Here is a 16,349-nt window from a genome sequence, read left to right as displayed (position 1 = left end):
GCTGTGAGTCTATGGGGCTGTGAGCTTATGGGGCTGAGCTTTGAGTCTATGGGGCTGTGAGTCTGTGGGGCTGTGAGCATATGGGGCTGTGCACAGTGAATCTATGGGGCTGTGAACCTATGGGACTGTTCTGTGAGCCTATGGGGTCATACATTATAAACTTATGGAGCTGTGCTGTGAGATTATGGGGCCATGCACTGTGAACCTATAGGGCTATAGTGTGAACCTATAGGCTGTGCTATGAGCCCATAGGGCCACGCACTGAGAGTCTATAGGGCTGTGCTGACTGTATGGGGCCAAACACTGTGAGACTATGGGGCTGTGCTATAAGCCCATAAGGCCATGCACTGTGTCTATAGGGCTGTGCTATGAGCTTATGGGGCCAAACACTGTGAGCCTATGGGGCTGTGCTATAAGCCCATAGGGCCATGCACTGTGTCTATAGGGCTGTGCTATGAGCTTATGGGGCCAAACACCGTGAGCCTATGGGGCTGTGCTGTTAGTAAGGTGTGCTATGGGATGGGATTGTGGCATGGGATGGATCCTGCTGCCACGTCACCTGGATCAATGGCCATTAGAGCTGCCGTTCCCAAACCCCATTAGGTTTCCTGACCCTATAGAGCCACCCCTGGCAATACTCACAACAGCACCGGGGGGGCCGGGGGCTCCTCTCTCACCAGGTTTGCCAGGTTCACCCTGAAAGCAAAAGAAAAGGGGTGAGATATGTGCCAAATATATATACTATGGGATGGATCCCCACCCCATAAACACTATGGGATGGATCCCCCCCCCATAAACACTATGGGATGGATCCCCCCCCCATAAACACTATGGGATGGATCCCCCCCCCCATAAACACTATGGGATGGATCCCCCACCCCAATAAATACTATGGGATGGATCCCACCCCCATAAACACTATGGGATGGATCCCCCCCCATAAACACTATGGGATGGACTTCCCACCCCCCCCATGAAACACTTATGGGAATGGGAATTCCCACCCCCCCCATAAACACACATATATAGGGATATTATTGAAAACCCCCCCCCCCCCCCAATGGGGCTCTGTGAGAGCCTCAGATCTGACATGAAGTCCTAATGGATCTATGGACCTCACGCAGCCCTGCACCTATAGGACCCCCCCCAAAAGACCCCCCCCATAGGACCCCCCCCTTTTTGAGCACCCCACCCATGTCTACTCACCGCAGCACCTTTAGGACCAGGGAAACCCATCACACCAGCTTGACCTCTGGCTCCGGGGGGGCCGGGGGGGCCAGGGCGGCCATCTTGACCAGCGGGACCCTGCAATGGGGGGGGGGGGACAAAGAGCCCATCAGTGAACAGCACGGTAAGGGAGTGAGGGGGGGGCGGCCATTGGGGGTTACTTACCGGGGGTCCGGTTTTACCGTCGGGGCCGGGGCTGCCGGGGCTGCCAGTCAGACCCTGGGAGGAGCGATAGGGCCGGGTTAGGGCTCGGGGTGGGCTCGGGGTGGGCTTTGGGGCTGGATATGGGCAGGGCCCGGAGCTGGTTCTGCCCATCTCACCGTGCCCCCATAGCTCTCACCTTGGCACCGGGGAGACCGGGTTCACCGGGACGTCCGGCTTCACCGGGGGATCCTTTGGGACCGACGGCACCGGGGGCACCGCGCTCACCGGGGGGACCCTGAGAACGAACGGAGGTTTATCGCCATCCGGGATGGGGAGGGGGCGGCACAGCGCTGGGTACCGGGGGGAAACCCACCTTGGGACCGGCGATACCGTCAGCACCGGGGAAACCGCGGCTACCGGGAGCGCCCTGGGAGGGAAGGGAGAGAGGTTAGAGCGGGGTGGGGGGGTTCTATGGGGCACAGCTGTGGGGCTGAGCCCACAATGGGGGCTTCAAGATGCTTCAGGTCAAGGTGCGATGCCCACCGGGCAGAGCTGGGGGGGTCAATGTGGACTCACCCGTTCACCCGCAGGACCGGGCAGCCCAGCGGGGCCGGGCTCTCCACGGGCTCCTCTCTTTCCTTCCTCACCGGCGGGGCCGGGGGGGCCTTGAACACCAGCGGGACCCTGCGGGGGGAGAGTGGGGTGAGCGGCCGGTCGGAGCGGCTGAACCGGGGCTGAGCTGAGCGACGGTGGCTCCGGGGGGAACTTACGGGTTCGCCTTTAGCGCCGGTGTCGCCTTTGTTGCCTGGAGCGCCGGGTTCACCCTGGGGAGGAGGAGGGGGGGATGCTTAGAACCGTGTTGAGACCCCCACCCCGGTACCGGCAGCTCATAGTGATGAGCCCCGATGGGGCGATGCACCGACGGATCGAGGGATGGAGCCGTCCCAGAGCCGGTAACTCGGTGCCCCATCCCGGAGATAGAGCCCCCACTATGGGGATATGGGGGGGATGAGGAGCAACTCACGCTGTTTCCTTTGGGTCCGGGGGCACCGCTGGGACCTTGGGGTCCGGAGGGACCGCGAGCACCGGGGAAGCCGGGGGCACCGGCGATGCCAGGAGCGCCCTATGGGACAGGTAATGGGGCGGTGAGGGCACAGGGAGCCCCACACCGGGGGTCCCGTGCGGTAAAGCGGGACCGAGCACTCACCGTAGCACCTTTGGCACCGGGCTGACCGTCGGCACCGGGGTTACCCTGGGGGAGAGAAAGGGGAGGAAGAGGAGGGTTACGTGGGAACCCGGGGGGTCGTGAGGCTGAAGGGCAGAGGGGGGGGGTGGGCACTCACAGCGGGACCGGCAGCACCAGCGGGACCGGGGGGACCGGGTTCACCACGGGCACCTTGGGGACCTTCGCTGCCTCGAGCTCCTTGGGGACCTGTTTCACCCTGGGGAGGAAGAGGAGGAGGAGGAAGAGTCACGGCCGGGGAGTCACTCCTCGTTTGGCAGCTCCTGCTCTGTGCCACCGACACCTTTTTGGGGCCACGGGGGAGGAAAGACCCCAACCCACAGCACCCACAGCCCCCATATGGGCGGTGGGGCCGAGCCCGAGGTCCTACCTTAGCGCCAGCAGCGCCGGGGAAGCCGGGGGGACCCGCGGGACCGGTTGGACCCTATAAAGGGGTAAAGGATGGATGGGTCAGAGCAGAACCGGGCGGAGCATCGGGCTTACCGGGATCTGGGATGGGGACCCTGAGCAGGAGACCCCTCCAGGCCGGGTCGGGGGGGGGGGGGGACACTCACGGGGGGACCGGCAGCACCGGGAGCACCGTCCGTTACCGGAGCGAGCGCCCTGGCGGGAAAAGAGCGGCCGTGAGCTGAGACCTGATGGGGGCCTGGGGGGGGGGGACCGGGGTGGGCCGAGCCCCGGGGTCCCCAATACTCACAGCGGGACCGGATGGACCGGGGCGGCCTCTCTCGCCGGGAAGACCGCGAGGACCCTGCAGAGGACAAGAGGGTGGGGTCAGGGTGGGCTGCTTTCCCCTTAACATCTCTGTGCCCCTCCCTCATTGCTAAGCCCCCCTCCCACCTGCACCCCTAAGGATGCAGCCCCTCAGGGGGCACCTCGCCCCCCCCCCCCCCATAGCACCCACCCAGCACTCACCATCTGCCCAGGAGCTCCGTTCTCTCCAGGGCTGCCAGGCTCACCCTAAAACGACAAATAATAATCAGAACAATACCCAAAAATGGCTTTTTCTGCCCCAAAGCGGGACCCTAAAGTGGGGCCAGCATCATTGCTCACCTTGGGACCAGCGGGGCCAGGCTCACCCTTAGCACCATCCAAACCACTGAAGCCCTGTGGGGCAGAGGGGGGGGGTCAGCAGTGCCATAGGCTGGTGTTGGTGTTGGGGTACCATGGGGGTGTCCCCAACATGGGGGTGTCCCCAGCTCTCCCCACATTATGTGGGTCCATGGGGGGGGTGCAGCACTCACTCTGTGTCCCTTCATGCCTGGCAGACCAGCAGTTCCGGGGAGACCACGTGCGCCCTACAAGGAAAGGCCATAGGGTGACACAGAGCCACATTGGGGGGGGGGGTCTCTGTACCCCATCCCTTGTGTGCTGGGCACACTGTGGGTCCCCCCACCTTGGGGAGGGTCTCACCTGGGGGCCAGGGGGGCCACGCTCGCCAGGACGGCCAGGTTTACCAGCTTCACCCTATGGATAAGGACACGGTTGGTGGCTCAGCCCCACAGCATCGAGCCCTCAGGGGGGGCAGTGCCACCAGATGGGGGGGGGGTCCGACCCATTGCTGCTTACATCATCGCCGTTCTTGCCAGGGGGGCCAGCGGGGCCACGGGGTCCCATGGGTCCCTAGGAGACAGGAAAGGAGTGTGGGGGGCTGTGGGGGTGCAGAGCTCCCCATTCCCCTCTGCCCCCTCCCAGTATCACTTTGGGTTGGGGGTACAGCTGCAGCCCCTGCACTTACAGAGGCACCGGGCTCGCCGGGTTCACCAGGGGGACCTTGGAAACCTTGAGGGCCCTGCAGTTCAATGGGGGAAAAAAGGGAGAAAAATGGGTTAGAAAAGGAGAAAGATGGGTCTGAAGATTCCAATGTTGAGTTCAGACCCCCCCACACACACCCCATATGGATTCCCATCACTGTGGGTTTCCTTACATATACGGGGGGATGCTGCGTCCTGCCCTCACCCAACCTGTGCCCACCCCCATCACCAAGGGCACCCACATAAGGGTCCTTGGGGGGGATTGGCCCCAGAAATGAGCAGTGGAGGAGGAGGAGATACTTACAGGAGCACCAGGGGGGCCAGGGAGACCACGGGGTCCAGCAGGGCCCTGGGGGGGGCAAGGAGACAGAGTTGAATGTGTGCCACCCCCTTCCCCTCCTTGTCCCCATCAGCCCATCCCCACCCCATTCCTGCCCCACTGATGTCTCCTGTCACCCCATTTCTGTCCCCAGCACCAATTTCAGTCCCCACTGTCTCTGTTTTATTGCTGCCTTATTGACATCCCCATCACCAGCCCATCCCTCTTTCCACCCCATCCCTGTCTCATTGCTACCCCTCTGTTGTCCTTATTGTTACCCATTACCCATCCCATCATCCTTGTCCTACTGGCACCCATCTCTGTCCCCATCACCACCCCTTCTTGTCCCCATTGCCACCCTATCCCTGTCTTCAATCCCACCCTATTGATGTCTGCACTGCTACCCAACCCCTTTCCCCATCACCATCCCATTGCTGTCCCCATCACTACTCCATGTTGTCCCCATTGCCATCCCATCCCTGCCCCCATTCCCACCTTATTGATGCCCCCATTGTTACCCAGTCCCTATAACCACCCCTCACTGTCCCCATTGCCACCTTATCCCAGTCCTGATTGGCGCCCATATACCCATAACACCGTCCCTATCACCACCCCATGGCTGTCCCCATTACCACCCTTTATTGCCTCCTTTGCCACCCACTCCCTCTTTCACTGCCACCCTATTGACATCCCCATCCCATTCCCTGTCCCCATCACCACCCTTATTGACCCCACTGACACCCCATCCCTGCTCCCAATGTCTCCTCATCACTGTCCAAATTGCCACCCCATCCCTGTCCCCATTAACATCCCACCCCTGTTCCCCTTATCACCCCCATCCCTCACCCCATTAACACCCCATCCCTTCCCCATTGCCATTCCACCTGTTCCCATTGCCACCCCATTCTTATTCTATTGCCACCCCAACACTGTCCCCACTGCCACCTCATCCCTACCCCATCGCCACCCCACACCTGTCCCCATCACGACCCCAAACCCCACCCGGACCCCCAGCCCCCCACTCACCATGGGGCCAGGCACCGCCATACCACCCGATTTCTCATCGTATCCATAAGACATTTGAGGAGCGAAGTTCTGTGGGGCAGAGGGAGAAAAGGGGTTGAGTTGGGAAGAGGGGGGGAACATGGGGGACCCCAGCAATGGGGTGTGTGGATGGGGACCCCCCCCATACTCACTCCGCCGAGGCCTGGAGGTCCTGGAGGGCCTGGGGGTCCTGCGGGGCCAGGCTGCCCAGGGATGCCATCTCTGCCAGGGGGGCCGGGGAGTCCCTATTATGGGAGGGGGGAGGAGAAGGGGTGAGCAGCAGTGGGGCACCCTGTGGGTGTGTGTAGGGCTGGGTGCCCAGGTACCCACCCTCTCTCCTCTGGGGCCGGTGTCTCCTTTAGGACCCTGTGGGGGGAGAGGTGAGGAGGGTGGTTATGGGATGGTCCCAAAGGGGGATGGGTCCCAAAGGGGGACATGGGGGGGAGGTTTAGGGCAGCCAAAGGGTTTTGGGGGCAGCGGTGGTTACCTCTGCTCCAGCACTCTCTGGGTAGACGGGGGAGGCTGCGGGAGGAAGGAGCGGTGTTTAGATGGGGGGCACAGCCCCACAACCACCCCGGGGGGGGGGGGGGGGTTTGGGGGGGGGGGGGAGATGTACCGTCGACATCGGGGCAGATGGGGCAGCATTCTCCGAATGGGATTTCGGCGTTGGGACAGTCCGAGGTGTCCTCGCAGATCACCTCGTCGCAAAGGATGTTGCCGCTGTCGCAGACGCAGATCTGGCACGGTTCGGGTTTCCAAACATCCTTATCGTTGTACGTCAGCCCGTCCTGGACGCAGCTCCCGGTCTGGACTATGGGGAGGGGGGGGGTGGATTAGGGTCAATAGGGAAAAGCTGAGCTCCCCCCCCCCCCTCTCCCCGCAGCGCTCCCGCTCGGCAGCTCCGCTCTCCCTTCATCTGGTTCTCATCAACCCGGCTCTATGACACGGGAAAAGTTCGGCCGCCATCGGCTCCTTCCCACTTAGTCTGGAATTTAAACAAAACCCCCGTCCGGCAACAGCGGCCCGAACCCGGGGGCCAAGGAAAATAGCGATGGGGGGGGGTGCGGGGCGGTGCCGGGATCGGGGGATCCCCCCCTTGTCTGGGTTGAAATTAGAGCCGGGATGGGGAGGGACGGGGCCAGATGTGGGAGCTGCCGAGTGTGGGGCGGCTGCCAGGGAATGGGGCGGCCCCATAGTGGAGCCGGGGGACCGGAGATGGAGGAGAAGGAGAAGGAGAAGGAAAGGGGGGGGGGGGTTGTGGGGGTTGTGGGGCCGCAGTGCTGAGCGATGGCAAAGGGGAGAAGTGCCTTAACAAAGTGCTTTAAGGGGGTCCAAAGGCCGAGAATTGAAACGAAATGCAATGGGATGAAATGCAATGGGATGAAATGCAATGGGATGAAATGCAATGAGACAAAATGCAATGAGACGAAATGCAATGAGACAAAATGCAATGAGATGAAATGCAATGAAAGCAGGACGTCGGGTTGTCCCCCCCTACACACACACACACCAAAAGTAAATGCAAAAGCAAAATGCAAAGAGAAAGGCAAAAATCCACACCCCAAAATACTGCAGCATCGCCAACCCCGAGTTGCAAAGCAGAGCCCAAAGAGCGCAAAACGCCATTGCAAAATGCACAACGTCACCCCCTAAAAAGGCAGAATTGGCCCCAAGAAATGCAGGATTGACCCCAAAATGTGGCACGCCGACATGCAAAGCTGCCCGTGGTGCTGCGGGCGTTGCCGGGCGCGTTGCACAACGTGGGGCGCTCGGTGCCAAAGGAGAAGCTGCACAGCGGGTGGGAATGGGCCCAGGAGGGGAAACTGCCCCCAAACAGAGCCACAAAACCCATAAATTCAACCCAAAACGGAACCCCTGGGAATGGTCAATGCTCGGAGCAACGCGGCGCGGCGCAGCCTGGCACCATCCCAGTGCCATCCCAGTGCCCCCCGTCTCCTTGTACTGGCAGCAGTGCAGCTCTCAGGGTACAGAATGACCCCCCCACCCACCCCACACTTCACCCCACAGACAGACAGGACGCTCCTCTCCCCCCGCCCCGATGTCTGGGCAGCGCTATGGGGCGGCCAGAACGTTTTCCTTATGAATCATCTGAGACTTTTCTAATTCTTTCCTGATGGCTTTCGCAGAGCCGGGGGCCGGGCCCCATCTCCCCTCTCCTCCCTCTCTCTCCCCCCTCTCCTCACTTTCCCCATCTCCCACCTCCTCTCCCTTCTCCCTCCACCCTTCTGCCCCCCTCCTGTTGTCTTCAGCCCCACAACACCCCACACACCCCACTCCCTTCCTCTTCCAGCCCCATTCACCCCTATTTAACTCCATTTTCCTTCTCTTCTTTCCCATAGGATCCAACCCTCTTTCCTTCCACCCCATCCCGCCGCCCTCTACTTACTGTCCTCTTCTCCTTGCCCGCGGGTGAGTAGTACAGTCGCTGCTATCAACAGCAGTAACCGAGAATCCACAAAGCTGAACATGTCTAAATATTAGACATGTAGACTCTTTGGGGCTCTTTGTCTTAAGGTCGGGTCATTCAGGGCCGATCTCACTCCGCAGCTCCAATCCAGACCCCAGCAGAAACTTCCTACTGCTTTCCCAGCCCTCCGCCTGCCCTTATATACGGTCCGAGGGCGCCGAGAGGTGGGACCCATCGTAGCCTGAGAGGGAGAACACGGGGGATTTTGGACGGCCCCTCAGCCAATAGGAGACAACCCGCCATCCTCCCATTCCCCCCCCCAAAGTCTGCACACGCATACATGGCACCCCCAGAGCAGGGAGAGCGGGGTGGGATGGGGACCATGAAGAAGTTGGGATGGGAATCCTAAAGAGGATTGGATCCTGAATGGGGAACGCAAAGAGTTCTGGATGGGGATACTGAAGTATCAGGAATGAGGACCCCGAAAGAGTTGAGATGGGGACCCCAAATGTCTGGATTAGGGATAGCGAAGTGGTTGAGTTGGGGACCCCAAAGCACTTGGATTGGGGACCCCAAAATGGTTGAGTTGGGGACCCCAAAGCACCTGGATCGGGGACCCCAATGTGGATGAGTTGGGGACCCCAAAGCACTTCGATTGGGGACCCCAAAGTGGTTGAGTTGGGGACCCAAAACTGTCTGAGACAGGGACCCCAAAGTAGCTGAGTTGGGGACACAAAATGATTTGAGATGGGGAGCCCAAAGCACATGGAATGGGGACCCCAAAGAAGTTGAGTTGGGGATATAAAACTATCTGAGATGGGGAGCCCAAGGTAGTTGGGTTGGGGACCCCAAAGTAGTTGATTTGGGGACTCCAGAACACCTGGAATGAGGACCCCAAAGCACTTGTGATGGGGATGCCAAAGTGGTTGGGATGGAGACCCCAAAGAGGTTGAATTGGGGAACTCCAAAGTTCTTGGGATGAGGACCCCAAAATCTTTGGGATGGAAACACCAAAGTGTTTGGGATGGGGACCCTGAAGTGGTTGAATCCAATGCGGTTGGGATGGGGACCCGAAAGATTTGGGATGGGGACCCTGAAGTGATCGGTGTGGGGACACCAAAGCTGGAACAGGAGCCATGAATGGGACACCAGGGTGCCTGGAATGGGGACCCCAAAGCAATTAGGGTAGGGACCCCGCAGTGGTTGGGGTGTGGGGGATCCAGGTGTTTTTTAGGGCTTTTCTCAAGGCTGTGCTCTGTGGATGTGGCCAGACGGGGTGGGGACGGTGCTCAGTGGGTCCAGGTGCCACGCAGCCCTATCCAGATGCGTGCCCCCATTTGGGGCTGTGAGACCCCCCTCCCATTGTGCCCCACACTGTGTCCCCACCCACGGCCCAGAGCTGCCCCTGCTGCCCCATGGGGTCCCTCAGCGCCCCCCATCCCTGCAGGCCAAGCTGCCTCCAACTGCCCCCACAGCCCCAACTTACTGTGGGGAGCCCCATATTTAGGGTGGGGTTTTTTTTGCCCTTTTCCCCTTTATTTTCCCCCATTCTTTCAACCCATTCTTTCTCCCTTTCTCTCCCTCTCCTTCTCTTCCTTTCCCCTTGGCTCGCCTCCACCTCTGTTTCCACATTTGCAGAGCCACGTTGGTTGGAAAAAGAAAAAGCTCGCTGACAATAATCCGCAGCACACCGTGCAATTTGGGGAGGCTGTAATTACCCACCCAAAAAAAAACCCAGAGGGGACGTCCTCAGGGCCGCCCTTGGGGTTGTAGGGTGGGATTGGAGCCCTAGGAGAGCCATGTGGCACCTAGCAATAGGGGTGACCCCATAGGATGCAAGGGGGCAATGGGGTGACCCCATAGGATACGAGGAGGCAATGGGGTGAGCCCATAGGAAACGAGGGGGAAATTGAGTGATCCCATAGGATACAAGGGGGCAATGGGGTGAGCCCATAGGATAAAGGGAGCAATGGGGTGACCCCATAGGATACAAGGGGGAAATGGGGTGACCCCATAGGAAACGAGGGGGAAATTGAGTGATCCCATAGGATACAAGGGGGCAATGGGGTGAGCCCGTAGGATACAAGGGGGCAATGGGGTGACCCCATAGGAAACGAGGGGGAAATGGAGTGACCCCATAGGATACAAGGGGGCAATGGGGTGACCCCATAGGATAAAGGGAGCAATGGGGTGACCCCATAGGATAAAGAGAGCAATGGGGTGACCCCATAGGAAACGAGGGGTGGGTGAGCAGTGGGGGATTGTATGGTGAAGCAGAGCCCCGCAATGGGGATGGATGGATGGATGGAGTGAACCTTCAATGCAATGACTGGGAGCAGAGTGTGGGGGTTGTTGGAATGGGGGGGTGTTGTATGGGGGGAAAGACAAAATGAATGCGCGAGGTAAAAGGAAAATCCACTTTAACTAAACGCTGCCGACTTCTATAGGGCTTTAATTCCGGGCTGCAACCAAAGGAGAAGAGGAGAAAGAAAGCAAAGATGGAATAAACCCCCAAAGTCGCAATGGGCGCTCATTGCGCTGCGGAGCTGTTGCTGGCCGCCGTTCAGCGCTGAATCCGCGCATCCGAGACACGTTGCAGCTCTAAGGCTCCTCCAATCCGACCCCGGCGGCTCGCAAAGGGTCTGGCCCATCTCCAGCCCCGAGATGTGTCTTTAATTTTTGCAGCATGACAGAAAAGAAAAGAATGCCATTCGCTTCTCTTGCTTTTTTTTCTGTGTGCTTTAAGCGGGGGGAGGCTGTTTTTCGTTCGCGTGGATGGGAGGGAAAAAGGGAAAACGGGGAGTGGGGAGGTTGGAGGATAAAGGGAGAAAAGGGGGGGGGGGGGGGGGGGGGGGGGGGGGGTGGATGGTGCCACCTCATCAGCCGCCCGCCCCAGGAATGTGAGCTTTGGTGCAGGGAGGGAGGGAAGAAATACCCCCCCCCCTTCAAATAAATATATAAGAATATGTTAAAAAAAATGGGATAAGGAGAAGAAAAGGCTGGAAAAGCCATTAGGATGTGCGGGGAGCTGCAGGCCGGCTGCTGTGGGCGGCCATTCAATACAACGACAGCAATGGGGGTCCCGAGCCCCCCCCCAACAAACCCACAGCACCCACCCTGTCCCAATGGGCAGCGCCGGCCCCTCAGTTCCCCTATAAACAAAACCACCCCTAAAAGTTCTTTTTTCCACCCCAAAACTTCGACGGCCGCAGCTTCGCCCCGCAGACGAAGCAATGGGGAGGTGGGGGGGGGGACACAGCCCACCCCGCCCCACCGCAGGGCGCTGAGTTTTGGGGTCGGACCTACAGTAACACAGCGCGGATGGGGCGGGGGGCTCCGGGCTTTGTGTGTCGGAGCCGCATCTGGAGCGCGTTAACTCCGCACACATGGAGCGGATTAAAGCCCTTCTCGCTTTACTCCCCGCCCCCCCCCACCCCAACCAACATACAGAGCACTGAGCTGCCCTGGACCCCAAACCCAGATGGAACGGGGGGGGCCTCAATGTGGGGTTATGGGGGTGCAGGTGTGTGACCCCAATGCTGTTCCATGGCATTAAAGGTGCTGCTGGGGGGGGGATATTGCCCCCATAAGGTGTTGGTGGCCCCATAAAATACCGGGGGGTCCTCAAAAGTAATGCTGAGCAGGGGGTGTTTCTATCATAAAGACCCTGTGGATGGGGGATTTTTACCCCCAATATATGTTGGAGGGGGGTGTTCCTCCATTGGGACTCTGAGGGGGGGGATTTTTACCCTAAAATGATGGTGGGGGGTGGGATATTCCCCCATAAAGGTCCTGAGGGTGGGGGGTTGTTCCCCCAGAAGGATGTTGAGGTGGGAGGGGGGGGGGCATCCCCCCATAAAGATGCTGAGAGGGGTCATTTCCTCCATATGGGCACTGAGAGGGGGATATACCCCCCCAAATTTACTAGGGAGGGTGGGGGGATATAAAGATACCGAGGGGGATTTACCTCCATACAGATGCTGAGGGATATTCCCCCATAGAAGTGCCTGGGGGTCTTTCCCCACATCCCACCATGGTCTGACCCCAAAGCTCTGCCCTATAAGGAGGGTGGGGGTCTGCGTGCCTCAGTTTCCCCCCCTACGGCCGCAGCCCGCAGCCCGCCCCACCCCGGCTATTCCTGAACCCCGGGCAGCCTCCAATTGTGGCCGGTAGGGCAGAACCCCGTAATCACGGCACCGACTGCTCCGCTATTTCCAGCCGTGCTCAAAGCAGCCATGGGCGTAATTGGCCTTTGGGCAGCCAGAGAGACGTGGCTCCTCGCCCCAAAATAGGACCCGTGTGTCCCATAGGGGACCCCCGGCCATGGGGGATGCAGGTGGATGGGGTGGGGGTGGGGGTGGCCCCCGCTCTGTGTCCCCCATTTGGGATGGGGTTGTGGGGTTGGGGTTATGGAGGGGGTGGGGGCAATGCTAACCCCAAAAATGGGGGTGGGGGTCTTTAGGATGGGAGCATCATAAGGGTGGGGGGTCCTAAGGACGTGGGGATCCCCAACACGGGGGTCTGTCAATGGTGGGGGAACCCCAAAGGCAGCTGTATCCACAACATGGGCAGGTCCCAAAGGTGGGGGGACCCCAAGGGTGGGGGGGGTCCCAAGGATGTGGGGATCCCCAACATGGGGGTATCTCAAGGGTGAGGGCACCCTAAGAATGGGGGCACCCCTATGTCTGCGGTATCCCCAGTGCAGGCAGATCCCAAAGGTGGGGGCACCCCAAGGCTGGGGGCACCCCAAGGGTGAGGGGGTCCCCAAAATAAAGGGGGTCCCAAGGATGGGGGTGATCCCAAGGGTTGGGAGGTGCCAAGAATGAAGGTTTCCCAACAAGGGTGAGGGCATCCCAAGAGTGGGGGGATCCCAACGTTGGGGCTCTCCAAGGGAGGGGGATCCCAAGGACAAAGGGATCCTCGATATGGGGTATCTACCTCAAGTGTGGGGGCACCCTAATGATGGGGGCACCCCTAAAATAGCTGTGACCCCATTATGGGCAAATGGCAAACGTAGGGGTATCCTAAGGGTGGGGGTGTCCCAAAGATAGAGAGGGTCCCAAGGATTGGGGGATCCCAAGAATGAGGGTGAGGGCATCCCAAGAGTGGAGGGATCCCAAGGACAAAGGGATCCCCAATATGGGGGCACCCCTAAGGTAGAAGAATCCCCAACACAGGGAGGTTCCGAGGGTGGGGGGATCCCAAAGATGGAGGGACCCCAAGGATGGGGGTGTCCCTGACATAGAGAGGGTCCCAAGGATGGGGGGGATCCCAAGAATTGGGGGGGTCCTAAGAATGGGGGTCCCCCATTGAGGGCTTCCCAAGAGTGGGGGGACCCCAAAGGTTGGAGTATCCCCAACATGGGGAGATCCTGAAGTTGGGGGCACCTCAAGAGTGGGAGGGGGGGGCTCCCAAGGACACCGGGGGGATCCTCAATGTGGGGACATCCCAAGGATGGGGGGGGGTCTCGAGGATGGGGGGGGGGAACCCAAGGACTGGGGGGTCCCATGTTGGGGGCAGCCCCATGTTGGGGGCAGAGCTGTGCACCCCCCAATTGAGCAGCAGCAGCAGCCCAGCCCGGGCCCCCGCCGTCTCATCTTGCAGAGTCTGAGATGGAAACTGTGAGGGCCGAGGTAACGCCGAATATTTTCCATTGCCCGTTTTCTTTTCTTCTCTTTCTCTTTTTTTTTTTTTAAGCTTCTTTCTGTTTTTTTGGGGTTTTTTTTTCCCTTTTCTCTTTTTTCCTTCTCTTCTGTTCCATGGATGAATCCCCCCCCTCCCAGCCGTGGCCCCACACACCCCTATGGCCACAGGGATGCCCCCAACCCCATCCAAGTGGGACCATGGGGTTGGGAGGGATGCAGGGGGACCCCTTCCCCCCCCCATCCAAACCCTATGGGTCCCTGCATTGGGGTTCTCACCCCACATCCACTGCAAGGGGTTGGGATGGGGTGGGAATGGGTTTAGGGATGGGGTGGGGAAGGGGAGTGGGATGGGATTGGATGGGGGTTGGGGTGGAAAGGGATGGGATGGGAATGGAAGGGGATGGGAATTGGAATGGGGATAGGGGAGGGGATGGGAAAGGGGATGGGGATGGGGTAGGAAGGGGATGGGGAAGGGTAAGGGGATGGGGATGGAGATAGGGATGAGATGGGATGGGATGGAGAAGGGGATGGGGTAGAAATGGGATGGAGAAGGGGAAGGAGATGGGGGGGGATGGGGATGGGAATGAGGATAGGGGTGGGGATGGGACGGGAGTGGGGATGGGATGGGTTAGAAAGGGGATTGAGAAGGGAATGGGGTAGTAAAGGGACAGGGAAGGGGAAGGAGATGGGGTGGGGATGGGGATAGGAATGAGGTGGAAAGGGGATGGGGATGGGATGGGGACGGAGCTGCAGACAAGGGCGAGGACTCCTCACTCGGCTCCAGAGCCTGGCTGGGATTTCTCTGTGAGCTCATCCCAGGGCTGGGATGGATGATGGAGATCCCGCTGCCACGTGGCCGAGGTGTGGGGCAGCCAGAGCCTCGCACCCTCCTCATCCTCAGTGTGTGAGATGGGGGTCATGGAGCCGCTGAGCCCCACACCCCAGAGGGGCTGCAGGGACCCCCAGTGCTTGTGTGGGGGCAGAGCTATAGGGTCCCTAATAGCAGAAGGGATGACAGCCTTTGGTTTCTAAAGGGCACTGAGCAGCACTCAGCACCACACCGGGCCCTGTTATGGGGTTTCTCAGTGCTGTGGGGGGGTTGAAGCTGGATGGGGTCATTGGTGGAAGCAGCTGTAGGGAAATAGGGGGAATGGGGGGCAGGGGAATGGGGAGCAGAGCAGTGTGTGCACAGAGGGGGTCCTGGATGGCCATGGGTTGGGTTAGGGCTGCTGGAATGGGGGGTGGTTGGGTGGGGGTGGGATAGAGATAATGGTATTTGGGGTGGGTGGGTTGGGGTTGGAGGTGGTTGGGTTGGGGTTTCTGGGTTGGTTGGGGTTATTGGGGTGGGGTAGTTGGTGGGTTGGGGTTCGTGGTATTTGGGGTGGTTGGGTTGGGGTCTTTGGGTTGGGGGTCTTGGGTTGGGGTGGTTGGGTGGGGGTTTATTGGGTTGGGGTAGAGTTAGGGCTATTTGGGGTGGCTGGGGGTTGTGATGGTTGGGGTGGTTGGGTTGGGGTAGAGTTAGGGCTATTTGGGGTGGTTGGGGGTTGTGATGGTTGGGGTGGTTGGGTTGGGGTTGGTGATTTCAATGGCTGGTGCTGGTGGTGGGTTGGGATTCGTGGTATTTGGGGTGGTTGGGTTGGGGGGTTTGGTGGTGAAATGGAGTTAGTGGTGATTGGGGTGGGTGGGTGTGTTGGTGTTTGGGGTGGTTTGGGCTGTTGTGTTGGGGGTTTGGGTGGTGAGGCTTGTTGGCTGTTTAGGGTTCGTGGTGTTGGGGTGGTTGGGTTGGGGTCAGTGGCAGTTGGGGCTGTTGTGTTGTGGGGTTGGGCTGAGGCTGACACTGCTGGGTGCTGGACTTGGGGTCTCTGAGCTGTGGTTGGGTGTCTGCCCTCCCTGCGGGTGCTTCACTTCCACGTAGGGGCCCTCCAAGCACACAGAGCTGGGTGGGGGGAAGGACAGACAGGGGGGTCCCTGGGTAAGGGGTCTGCAAAGCAGGGACCGGGGCTGCAAGGGCAGATCCCCCCCAGCCCGGCCCCACAGAGCCCCACTCTGCAGTGCCCAAACCCGGCCTCTGCTCTTCCTCCTCCTCCCTCTCCTCCTCCTCCTCCTTTTCTCTCCAGCTGCTTCCCACCGCTCCCAGCCCCACGTCAGCACCGCTCCCCCCAGTTCATCCCAGTTCCCTGCCTGACAGACCAGCATGGACGGGGGGGGGGGGGGGGTTTAACTCTTCCCTCTCAGGCTCCTGTTCCCCTTCCATCCCCATCCCCCCCTCAATTCACACAACCTCCCCTTTTCCCTGGGGTCCCCAGTTCCCACACTGTCTCCCCCTCCTCCCTCCTGTCCCTACAAACCCACCCCAAACTGCCCCTATTTCCGTGGGTCCCCCACTATGTTCCATGGGGTCCCTTCCCCGCTGTATCCCCCGACCCCACTGGCTCCCCCCACCCTCTCCGCATCCCCCCATTGCCATAGAACCACTGTGTCCCCCCATCCCCACGTTACCCCCCCATCCCTCCCGCACGGCCCCCATTGCCGGGGGGTTCCCTAT

General features: G+C 60.1%; 1 protein-coding gene and 1 long non-coding RNA gene across 3 annotated transcripts in view; one reads left to right on the top strand and one right to left on the bottom strand.

The window, feature by feature from the left end:
• Positions 1-8,335, bottom strand: part of COL1A1 (collagen type I alpha 1 chain) — a 16,303-nt gene extending 7,968 nt beyond the window's left edge. Inside the window, 27 exon segments of the mRNA XM_015885868.2 lie at positions 643-696; positions 1,207-1,305; positions 1,393-1,446; positions 1,568-1,666; positions 1,745-1,798; positions 1,948-2,055; positions 2,142-2,195; positions 2,396-2,494; positions 2,579-2,623; positions 2,715-2,813; positions 2,985-3,038; positions 3,169-3,198; positions 3,200-3,217; positions 3,312-3,365; positions 3,530-3,574; positions 3,668-3,721; positions 3,859-3,912; positions 4,028-4,081; positions 4,184-4,237; positions 4,353-4,406; positions 4,673-4,717; positions 5,714-5,782; positions 5,884-5,976; positions 6,062-6,097; positions 6,219-6,253; positions 6,348-6,542; positions 8,139-8,335. Coding sequence (XP_015741354.1) covers positions 643-696; positions 1,207-1,305; positions 1,393-1,446; positions 1,568-1,666; positions 1,745-1,798; positions 1,948-2,055; positions 2,142-2,195; positions 2,396-2,494; positions 2,579-2,623; positions 2,715-2,813; positions 2,985-3,038; positions 3,169-3,198; positions 3,200-3,217; positions 3,312-3,365; positions 3,530-3,574; positions 3,668-3,721; positions 3,859-3,912; positions 4,028-4,081; positions 4,184-4,237; positions 4,353-4,406; positions 4,673-4,717; positions 5,714-5,782; positions 5,884-5,976; positions 6,062-6,097; positions 6,219-6,253; positions 6,348-6,542; positions 8,139-8,220 — 1,791 coding nt within the window. The 5' untranslated portion in view covers positions 8,221-8,335.
• LOC107325219 lies at positions 1,578-10,877 on the top strand. 2 transcript variants are annotated; one of them, XR_001559640.1, is made up of 2 exons: positions 1,578-1,682; positions 10,607-10,877. It is a non-coding gene; the product is annotated as an uncharacterized LOC107325219 (long non-coding RNA). The 2 variants fall into 2 exon arrangements; XR_001559641.2 differs by lacking the exon at positions 1,578-1,682 and adding an exon at positions 1,697-1,818.
• The last annotated feature ends 5,472 nt before the right edge of the window (positions 10,878-16,349 follow it).

This window comes from Coturnix japonica, chromosome 27 (assembly GCF_001577835.2).
Source record: "Coturnix japonica isolate 7356 chromosome 27, Coturnix japonica 2.1, whole genome shotgun sequence".
NCBI classification, from domain to species: domain Eukaryota; kingdom Metazoa; phylum Chordata; class Aves; order Galliformes; family Phasianidae; genus Coturnix; species Coturnix japonica.
Note: the sequence above shows the minus strand (reverse complement) of the source record. Positions and strands in the feature narration are given on the sequence as shown.